This window comes from Protopterus annectens, chromosome 7.part0, assembly GCF_019279795.1.
Source record: "Protopterus annectens isolate FY-2018-M chromosome 7.part0, PAN1.0, whole genome shotgun sequence".
NCBI lineage: Eukaryota > Metazoa > Chordata > Ceratodontiformes > Protopteridae > Protopterus > Protopterus annectens.
In genome coordinates this window covers 1,544,267,674-1,544,279,308 of record NC_056739.1, presented here as the reverse complement: position 1 = coordinate 1,544,279,308, position 11,635 = coordinate 1,544,267,674, and the positions used below count along the sequence as shown (strand labels likewise).

At 43.4% G+C, this 11,635-nt stretch overlaps 1 protein-coding gene across 3 annotated transcripts in view; it reads right to left on the bottom strand.

Annotated features, from left to right (window-relative positions):
* Positions 1-11,635, bottom strand: part of RAB43 (RAB43, member RAS oncogene family) — a 298,241-nt gene that overhangs the window by 269,368 nt on the left and 17,238 nt on the right. Inside the window, exon 2 of one of the 3 annotated variants that reach the window (XM_044078091.1) lies at positions 4,129-4,229. The exons of the other annotated variants lie outside the window; for them this stretch is intronic. Within the exon in view, the coding sequence (XP_043934026.1) occupies positions 4,129-4,161 (33 nt within the window). The 5' untranslated portion in view covers positions 4,162-4,229. The remainder of the gene's footprint in view (positions 1-4,128; positions 4,230-11,635) is intronic. 3 annotated transcript variants of the gene reach the window in all.

Here is an 11,635-nt window from a genome sequence, read left to right as displayed (position 1 = left end):
AGTTCTACATACTTGCATGTCCTATTTGAGGGGAGGTTCAGTCAAGCTGTGTCATCCATCCCACAGGAGGTAATAAATGGCGTTGTTGAAATATATGTCTGCATAGTATGCAAAGGGGGTAGTGCTGGTAGTTCTAATGAGAATGATCTGTGGCCAGATCCCACCAGCGAGAACCTCACATGGGGGGGGGGCTGCAGTAGTCACCCATATTGGTAAACTCATGATGTAATATGTTGGTTCCCTGTGTGGGGATGTCACGTCACTGCTCCAGGGCATTTTAGTAAAGGACCTGGACTAACCTTTGGGCAAGTGAGCTGCAGCATGATGAAGAAACACAGTTAGTGGTCATTTAATGCCACCCCAAACCATAGTGTAATGATATATCTTGAAACAAATACATACATACATACATACATGTACACACAATGGGTGTCTGGAGTCATGCAGCTGCCCCTGTAACCAGCTATTGCTTGATTATGTACCCCTCCAGTAGTGAATGGCACCTGCAGTGTCTCCAGAAAAATCACAGTATTTCACAAAATCTGGGTGTGTATCTATCCTTAATGAGTATGTATATGCCACCTGCATTACATACAACACTGTCATTTTGAAGTCTGAAGATGTGGATGGACTTGTACTCTGGTATGGTTGTGGTGCTGTCCACAGCAATGAACCAGATATCCTTGACTGCACACATCTATATAATCCAGGGTGGGGACACCTTCCACAGAGTGGGGTTCAGCGTTGCCATACCCGGTGTGTAGCACCATAATCATCATGTTGTATAAAGATTGTGTTCTCATTGACAACTTTACCCTCAACAGTGTATCTAAGATACACTGTGGGTGGTACTCCAAATCTCAGGGGTGTAAGATGAAGACCATCGCTGGTGAAGCATTGAGGTCTGTTGAGCAAGGTATCCCAGGTAGACATGTAACAGATCCCCTTACAATGACTCCACACATGAAGGCAATTATTGACTTCCATCAATGTCATTGTGAATGGAGCTATCATCCTAGGTGAGGGTCAACTGCAGCTGAAAGCTATACGCATACCTGCGAGAGACACAGACTGGCTAAACTCAACCATGTGTCTGCATACAGGCCAATGACGCATGTCCCCAGTCGTACATACCTGCAGGAACTATGATGTCAGCATCATGTTTATGCTGTGATTTTCGGCAATGTGTGGTAAGGCCTATGTGTCAACCCACAGACAGCCATCTGTAATATTTCCCATATGTAGCCACTTCACAAAGACATCAGTGCATCTCACAATGTAATCATCTATGACTATGAGGTGTGATGCTGTGTTTTGCCATGGGTGTTTCACTGGTGAGAGAGTGGTGCATGCCTTATTATGTGTACTGTGCACTCCAGATGGTGTCTGTTGTTTGGCAATATGTCTGGTAAGGAGCTGTGCACATGCAGGTGTGTGTGATGTGGGTGCAAGTGGTGCAGGATGCGAGCTGTGCATGTTGGCATAATGCTCATTACCATATGTAATGACTGCTGTTGGAAAACACCATGGCAGCAAGGTTTGAAATGCAGTCACATCTGCCACACATTGTGATTGCGTGTCATAGGAGTAGTGGGTTGGGGACACTCCCAACATTGCAGCAGCAGGTCCTGCAAAGTTAGGGTCATGCTGCCACACCCCTGGGGTTGACACCCTGATATACACTGTTTTTAGGCACATCTTGCTGAGATGTGGATGTCTGTGCATGCACGGAGGACTTTTTCAACTTTGCTGACATTACGTTGGCCTCGCAAGAGTATGATGTCTGTCAAGCAACCAGACAGCACACTGGTTGTTGTGTGACATGATGTGGGAACAAAGACATGTGCTTCAGAGTACATACCTGTACAGTATGATATGCCTAGGACATGTGGCAGGTGGACACACATTGGCCAAAGGTGGCCAGTCTGCTGCTGTAGGCCTCAAGGCCATGTCATGCAGATGTCCACCAGTAATCTGTTGAAGGGCAATATGCAAGACTAGCAGTAAAATTGTCACATATGATGGCTCACCTCCAGAGTGCAGACTGTTTCAGCAAGACTTGACATCTGTGTCACTGGACATTGTACATCATATAGTGGCACTACAGCAGTGCACCTAATCCCCCTCGTCACTTCCTAGTGACATACCACCAATCCTGGAACAGAAGGCATAAGACATGCAAAAGCCAACTAAGTGCCCAGGTTGCTAATCAAGATATCCACCTGGAGAAGGGTATATGAAGGCTACAGAGCCTTTCATGACATGGGGCAGTTATATGGATGAACAAACAGGCTGCATCCTGCTTGTTATCATGGGCTTCACAGTAAAGTTTTGTGTGTGATGGCAGAAAATGTATCAGAGCATGGTATCCTATGTGAGAGTGGTGCCAGTGAGACCAGCAGTAGTAGTTGCCAGGCACCTGCAATTTTGTTGACTCCCATGCTTAACACAGTCCTTACAATGTAATTGTGTCCCACCAGTACAACTTCGGAATATCTGTATAAAATATACACCTTGCCTTCACAGGGTATACATATTACACTTCCCTAATGTGTTTGTCTGTGATCTATAGAAACACCTTGGATGACTCACGTCTTGCAACATGCTGGCAGTAACTGCAATACTGAACTGCACAAAGGACAATTAGCATGTAGTGCCAAGCAATGTTCCCAAATCCGAGTTATGTGACATGAAATGCCATGAAAGACGTTGGCATGGATGCGAGCGGTACTACACTGGACCAAACACTGCTTATTTTACTCAAGGCCAAATCATACTTACCGACTCTAAACCCCATTGAGTGTTACACTATGCAATGGATGAAGGAAATATGACTCACCACCTACCATGGCCTGACAAGGTGTTTGACAATATTAAGCTAGCAAGCCTTGCTGGAAACTGTGTCGGTTATCTACAGAGTGTTATGTTAGCTGGTGGATAGACAAGTGTCTGGCAGTCAACCTGGCAAGATAGCATTGAGACACCTACACTGCAACTATGCCACTCACCAGTGGATTTCCCTAGACATCATTAATGGCGTACCCCTTCTAGCCATTCCCTCTCTGCAGTCACAGCCACTGTCAGTGAACTCTGACTGACTACATTAGCAGGAGATTGCATTTTAGGAGTTGTCACCGAATCCCACACAGAACCAACAGTTATCCAGGGTGGCCTGGGACACACATTCAGGTGTTTTCTGAGCCACTAACAAATACTAAATGCCAATAACTGTACAATACTATCCTTTGGAAAGTCACCCACCCCTGGAAAATATTATAGTGTCCACACAACACACACAGTTGAGCCATTACTCATGGAGGTATGGATACAGAGTAATATAGCCTTTGACTGTCACTGGTCGGTAAGATGTGGGGATGCATTTAATTTTGTACAACCTATACAGAAAGGTTTGTAATGTAAATCCCAGACTGCCATTGCTATACTACATGTGACGCTCATCACACCCATCATTGTGTGCAATGGCACCCTTGCTATGTCACTACACAGGCAGATCTTACAACTGTAGCAGCCACACAGGTTCCATGATACACCAATACACAGTGTACATAGCATGTCCTATGGAGTCTGTGTCAAGACCATATATGTGTAGTCTGCCTCCTAAATGCTTTGGAGGGGATTTGTATGGCTGTCATACAGGGGAGAGGTCAGATCCCAATGTGTACCTCCCACATATCCATGACAGGACTAACACATATCATACCTATTCTGCACACCTACAACGTCACTGTGGTATAAATATTACATACCTGTCTCTCCAGCATGTAACACAGACAGTAGACCCTGTATGAAACAGGCACCCCATGCATGTGAAGCACACCTCTGCTGTGACACACATCATGCTCAGGTTACACAATGGGATGCAGAACAAGACAATCATAACTGGTGTTGGATAAATGTCTGTACTGGACACACAAAACTTGCTGATGGGTCATCTCCATCACACAGCTTGGCAGATGTGTTAACTCTCAAAACCCTGGTGACACTTATCAAGGGTATCAGACCTTTTCACAGATTAGGGATGCATGAGTATGCCGAATGATCACACTGTCCTGCTTAGCCTGTTATGCACATATGAACCTATAGAGCCATGCACCTATAGTGCTGTACCTTGCTGAAGACATATTTCTTCTGTGTTGACATTCCATCCTGTGTGGTGATGTCTATGGCTTTACTACTGCTGTGTATCCATAGGTCTCCCCAACCGAATCCTGAAACAGAAACAGGTCTGTGACACACCTTTCATTGTGTAAATATAAAGCCATTACAGCATCATACAACATAAGGTACACATAATTATGTGGCTTACTCATTACAAATGTCAGCAATACAGTATCCATCAGTAACAACTACAAGTGGCATGCCAAAACAACAATGCATTACATATAGGACATGTTAATTTATATAGTCACCCTGTGCATCAGACACATACCATCATTTCCTGCACTGATGGTGAGGATGACATGGATATGGTACAAGAGTCATCACTGTCACAGGGTGTTGTGTTGGGGTGTAGGGAGCAGAGGCTGACCCAAAAGGTTGACAGCATGTGTGTGAGTCAGAAATGGAAGCAGATAAGATGAACCATAGAAACGTACTATGTGCGTGTCTATAGGTGACCTGCATTTGATAGTGGTGTGCGAGTGTGTGCGTGCACACAGTCGAGCTCAGTGCTAGCCCTACATGTGTGTGTATGTTAACTGTGTGCAGTGACAATGACGGCAGAAGAGAGATGTCAACCTCTAGGACACAGTCAATTCCCAAAACCCCCCAACTGTGTCTCACTGTGGCCACCATCAGAGTCTGAAGAGACACTGACATTAGGTTATGAAGGGGACACACACCAACCCCCCTGGTCACCTGTCATAAGAAAGGAAACAGCAGTACATTAATACCTGCACTATTATGCTCTGCAGTATTATGTTACAATATATGTAAAGCTCTATACATTGTAGTCACTAGTACAGACCTGTTAAACTCTCACACAGTAGAACAACAGGACATTACTCTTCTCACTAACAGCTATAGTTACTTGTAAGTAAAATCTCTTTACACAGCAATCTCATCAGCAACAATGTGGTACACTGTAGACATTTGTGAAGACTCTGCACAGTTGACACATATGACAATCTGTAATGTCCTGATAATACTGTTACATCTATCAGTGTACAAGGCATAGGTATGAGTCTAACGTGTATAGTCAGACAATATGTGTGCAGTTGGCAATCATGCCGACAGTACAGCAATCCAGGCAGCAGGCCTGAGATGACACTTTAGAGATTGCATTGCTGTAAACCTGTACATATATATATATATAACAAAACAGTGTCATGCTTATGAGGAGCAGGACTACTGCCTTGTGTGATACCTGACAGACTTATGAAAACTGAGGGAGAGGTAATGTCAGTACTACCACAAGCTGCACCACATGAAAGAAAAGTGTCCCTATATCTCACATTTACAGTAGCTACTGTGTTAATTGTTATATTGGTCAAAATCTGCGCATGACAAACTGCAGTTAAACCTCCCCCAAACAACAAAGACCTGACACCCACGTAAGAGTATGAAAACCCCAACACACAATGCTACCATATTGCAATGCTAATCAAACTAAGATTACCTGCATGTTTCTCTGCCATGGAAACTGTGGCACCCACATCCATGGTGTACGGTGTGATGGACACTTGGGGGCTGTCGTGGGTGCCTAGATTTGCCTGGAATTCCTCATTTGCTGAGCGTGGTTGTTACACTGCAGGCCCCCCACCGTTGATGCCACAATCCCTAGCTACATCTGCTGCTCTTCTGTGTGCAGCGTTGATCATGTCCATTGAGCAGTGTCGAACCTACTCATATGTCCTGCTTTGATGACCTGTGGCATTCACATTATGGACAAGGTCAGCCCACAGTGCCACTCACTGTTCCCTGTTGTGCCTCCCCCTGGACAGTAGTAGTTCATGATGTTGACGGAGGCCTTCCAGTATTATCTCATTCTCTGCATCCGTGAAAGTTACATGGTGTCTTGGATACACGTTTCTTGAAAGACAACAACATGGAAACATGCCAGGATCATATAGGTGGAAGTACACACTCTCTCTATCTCTATGTAGAGATACAGCAAGTACAGAATGGCTGTCAGTATCCACTGCTTGATCACACGTCATATTCCACAGTGTGCAAACATAGTAACCATGTGGATACAACTAAGATACTAGCAACAGTAAGGTATTCCCATGTATGCCATGACAGAAACTGCTGTATGATCATACGGCCAACACTGGTGTCTACTGTAATGTGTCCCCCAGAGTCAAACCTCATGATAATATGTCAAAATAACGGTGCCAAACAAATACCAGTGTGCTATTACAACCACTATAAAGGGACAGTCCCATAAGACCAGTGTGCCGCATTGACAGTAGACATTCCACCTTTGATGTATTGCACATCCTCTGCATGCATATAACAAATCTGTAGATCACTGATGTGTTATTATCACAGTTCTAAGAACGGCTTAATGTTGTAATCCCTATTCCTCATAAGTATATTCACACATCTGGATCCTGTTGCAAACAAAAAGTCTACATACCTGCTGGAGTGCAATACTCCTGTTGATATGTGGTGATATTTCAGTTTCAGCAAACACATGCTCTGTGTGAGGGAAGTCTCAAACAGAATGGTTCCCCATAGCCAGCTGTTTGCCTTCTTAACATGCTTCTCATTAACATGTTATTGCCTCTTAACCAATCTGTGGTTCTGAAATGCTAATTGCAGCCAACACAGCTGATTTGCACTATCATCAGCCAATGACCTGCAACCATTGTACAAGGTATAAGGCCTTCATGTAGATTAGAAGCACTTTCTGATATGTTCTGATATGTTGTGCTGGACATTCCTAGTGTGAGGAAACTACATCATCACAGAGGGTACGTCTGTAGCAGCAACTTTTACATAGAGATGTGTGTGCTACAGGCTGCAACTGCTGCTGCAGGTAATAGGCATAGGCAGAGTGTGTGAACACTTTGGAGGACAACAAGCTGTAGGAGTAACTGTGGGGGCTGTGTCAGCTTTGTTGTAAAGGCAGAGCCAGAGGGTACCCATTCCACTCCAATTAAGGCATGTGTTTATGGTAAATATGTTAGGCAACTGTATCATTAACAGAGTACTAGGCAACATGTTTGTTGTGTCCTTGTGCAACATAGGGGATAAATATAAGAATATGCTCACCATATGGGCAACTGTCAGGCCATTTGTTACAGTCTGGCACTCATTTGGAATGTGTATGCTGGCAGTCCTTGTTGCTAGCAGGGACCTCAAATGTGTATGTTAGTTGTGCAGCTGTGCTAATCTGCACTGTGAGTTTGAAAGGCTTGTGTGGTGCACTCGGACATTAGTGGCCCTCATTTGCATTACCAAAGTTGAAATACTCTGTGAATACATATTTATGCATGACATGGCACTTCATGCTTATAGCTTTGCCACAGGTATATGTAAAGTGTGTTCCTAGCTGCAGGCCTGTGACTTCCATCTGCAGGACTGTGTATGGCAAAATGTACTGTTTGCAATGCATTTAACAGACTGAGCTATTGAGTCACTTCTACAGCAAGTGTATTTGCATTTGCAAGATATATGGTGCAGCGGTTAGCATTGTCGCCTTACAGCAAGAGGTTCTCCAGTTCGATCCTCGGCTGGGGTGTCTTCTGTGCGGAGTCTGCATGTCCTCCCTGTGGTCACGTGGGTTTCCTCCGGGTACTCCAGTTTCCTCCCACATCCCAAAGACATGCTGTAGGTGGATTGAACACTTTAAATTGGCCCTAGGTGTGGGTGCGTGCATGTGCATGCCTTCTGTGGAAGTTTGGGCGCCGGGCTGGCAACTCGACACCGTAAAACTCCACTACCAATCATGAGCGGACAAGTGATCTGCTGTGGTGACCCCTAACCGGGAAAAGCCGAAAGAAGAAGATACAGGCTGTGACATACTTTTTTTTTTACATCCAACATTGTGTGCATGGCGTTATATGGATGTATTTCTGCACCAGGGTCCCAGTTGAACATGTATTTTGCCATTAATGCCTTAGCATGTGTAGTTCTAAATGTTGCTGATAAAAGGGCACATTTGCCTGCTTTCACAGACCTCACTTACATCTACTATTATGTGTTTGGTTTTCTAGTGGTGTAGTCTTGCACCATACTCCAAGGTGCAAGCCCAGTTTTTTCCATTTATCTTTAAGCAAGTTTGTGCAAGGCGGCGTGATGCGCAGCTCTGTTTAATCATGCTTAATGAGTGCAATTTGCAATTACTATGTTTTGCTTAAACCACCTGTTTTAACTAACAGCTTTGTGGCATGTCAGGTTAATGTAGTGGTCTGCAGGTGTGATGATCTTGAGTTCAAAATAGACAACAGGTGTTTATTTTGTATGTATTTAAGATGATTTAAAAAACACATATCAATACAGCTCCATTTAGCTAAGCTAAAAGAAATTCTGTGATGTGGTGCACCATGCAGCGTCACACTAAAATATATAAAGAAAAGAAAAATGGGGCTATAGGAAATTGGTGAAATGGGGTGCAATCAGGGGGAAAAACATACTGAAAGGCAGGTAGGTATGTGCAGGAAGGGTATAGGAAAGAATCATAGCAATCCATTTATTGTATAACTGTGCACTTTGACAGATTTTGTAGATGACTTTGGACTATCACCCCCTGAGAGAAAGGGGACAACAACATAATAGCGTGTCCAGTGGACATGTGTGCGAAATGGAGAGCTATGTATTGGACAATATTTTGGGGGGGGGGGGGCAGACTCACTTGTTTACAGTGAGAATTGAATGTTGGGGAAAGGGACATATGTACATATGGGGAAGATAAGCTGGGTAGCTTTTGCAGACAGAGAAGACAGCAGACAGGGGTGGTATGTGACACAAGAGGGGGGTGAACATCTTGGATGGGGAGGGTGTTGTGGAATCTCAGTTCAATGTGCCTCCACAAGGCAGCAGTGTGACTCACCCCCCGGGACTGTTGGCACTGCTCTGTCACTGCCCTGAGGGTGGCAGTGGTGGACGCTGGGCTCCAGGGCGAACCGGCAGGGTGGCCAGCATGCTCTCCATCAGACGCAGGCATTGTCCAAACCCATACAGGAAGATACCGCACACCAAACCTGGCATTTTGTCAAGGGTGACAACACTCCCTCCACCACTGATTCCCAGAGGGGGGCAGGACCCCATCCCGTGGGGCAGTACTACTCGACGTTGCAGGTAGTGCAGGGGCAGCACCAGGCTGGGTTCCAGATGTGCTGGGACCCGGTACCAAGGCCAGAGGAGGCAAGATAGGTGGAACTGGCCTACCTTGACATTCCGTAGTAAAGTAGTTAGAATAATAACTTAAGTTTAGTAATAACCAAATCAATGTTAGTATTAACACAATGTAACATAATAGTTATTAATCCAGATACATATTAATATATATTAGTGTCACGCACCATTAAACAACATAGCAGTCAGTATGTTAACAGCAAGCCAGTATGAATTAAACAGTAAGGCCAACAAAACAGTTAAACAAAATGTTAACACTGAATCATAATAAATTAAATTTCAACAAGATATAGTTAAACAAAATATTTTAATATAAATCATAATAATGAATAACAATAATAAAGTTTAACAAAATATAGTTAAAGTATACTAATATTAAATCATAATAAATTAAATTAAAAAATATAACGAGTGGGAAGAGAGAGAAAAACATATCATTAGTGACATCACAGAGGATATCCCTGAAAACACTGGTAATACATAGTTCAGCAGGTGTGTAGTGTCAGCTGTGCGTACAGTGAGTACAACTCTTCTACAGCTGATGTACACCATACATATCTCTCAAGCTGTTAGCATGGGACAGTATGGGCTAAGCAGTAACAAATGCAGGTACACAGCTACACAGAACAGTTTCACAAAATGTGGACTTGTATAACTACCAAGGTGTTCTGTAAATGGATTTAGTAATACACTGCATTCCAGGTAATCATTTATCTGGTAATCATGTCACAGGCAGATTAGGCAGTTCTAATTACATTACGAAAAATGGTGACACTCGAGAGCCATGTTTGTGTACATTAAGGCATAATGGCGGTCTACTTTACTTAGTTGGCAGGCATGGGAGTAGAATCCAACAGCTGTAACTGCAAAGGAATCTGCAAATAATGTAACAAAATGACTGCAGCAATCTAGAACAGACATGCAATGACTACAGTTCTCCTGCAAATATTAAGGCAGATTTATTTAGGAAACCACAATGTTGCTTAACACTTTACTGGTATTGCTGATAATTATCTGCGAAATCTACACACACACTAATGGCTCATAAAGTGGGCTACCTCACCCATATACCTTTTGTTCCTGGTGTGAAAGAAAACAAGAGCATTATGTGACTGAAATTGGCCTGGAAACAGCATTGAACTGTACTATGAGTTAATCAATACATTTTCCATGCCATTAGTTTTGCATTCTACAGCTATTACATTTGCACACTTGACTGCAGCAACCTTACCATAGACAGGCAATGCATACAGCTCTGGTGCAATTATGTTATGACACCACATGCCTGCTTTAGACCTTTTTGCTTACTGTTATTGTACTGTTTATTGTTTACTGCAATACAGTTATTGTTCATTTATTGCACTACAGTTCTAATAGTTCTAATTGCTCATTTATTTATTGCACTACAGTTCTAATAGTTCTAATTGCTCATTTATTGCACTACAGTTTTATTGTTTATTCTTTATTGCAGTAAATGTTTTATTCTTTATTGCTTATTGCACTACAGTTAGCATAATATAACCACTCACAGCACAATCTGACCAGATGCCTGGCACAGGACTGAATATTGCAACTCCTCTCAACTGCCCTGTTGGGAGAGAAGCACACAATTATGTATACCAGTTTTTCACACATTCAGCTTGTATTTTTGTAAAACAATGTAAAAATTTTGTGAAGCATGCCCAGCTATAGCCTCTTGGTCCCAAGTGCCCAGTGTTCCCCTCTTTCTCCACTTCAGGTCATCATAGTGGTAACAACACTGCTCACCAGTGCAGGGGACACCAGTAGCACTGGTAAGTTCCTTGGCCAAACTCTCCCAGGCCTCAGTCTTACATTCTGATCCCTGGTAACATCCCTGCAACAACCTAGGTTCATAGCTGTGTATGAGGAGCCCAACAAAAACTCTGGAATCCTGCATGCCCCATCTCTGCGCCCGAAAGTGCACACCCAACACCGCCTTTGACTGTCATATCAGCAGATAAGCAGACTCCAACAAATGGGTGCAGAATTCCCACCTATTGGCCTTAATATAGCCTGTTTTCCCACCCTTACACGTCATTTAGCAACATTCAAAAAAGCAACATGTTGCTTAGCATTGCGCAAACCAGCTAAGTGAAGCAGAGTGTCACAAAAACTCACACAACTGTGGTTTTAGTGAAGCTTAGCAACACGCAAACAGTATTAGCTGTATACCATGCTTAAGCAGTGCTTAACATTGTGCAGCTCTCCTAATTGTAAAAATACTGATTTTAATTTAAAATACATTTTACATTACATTCAACAAATGATAGGTGTGCTAGGGATGCAAACC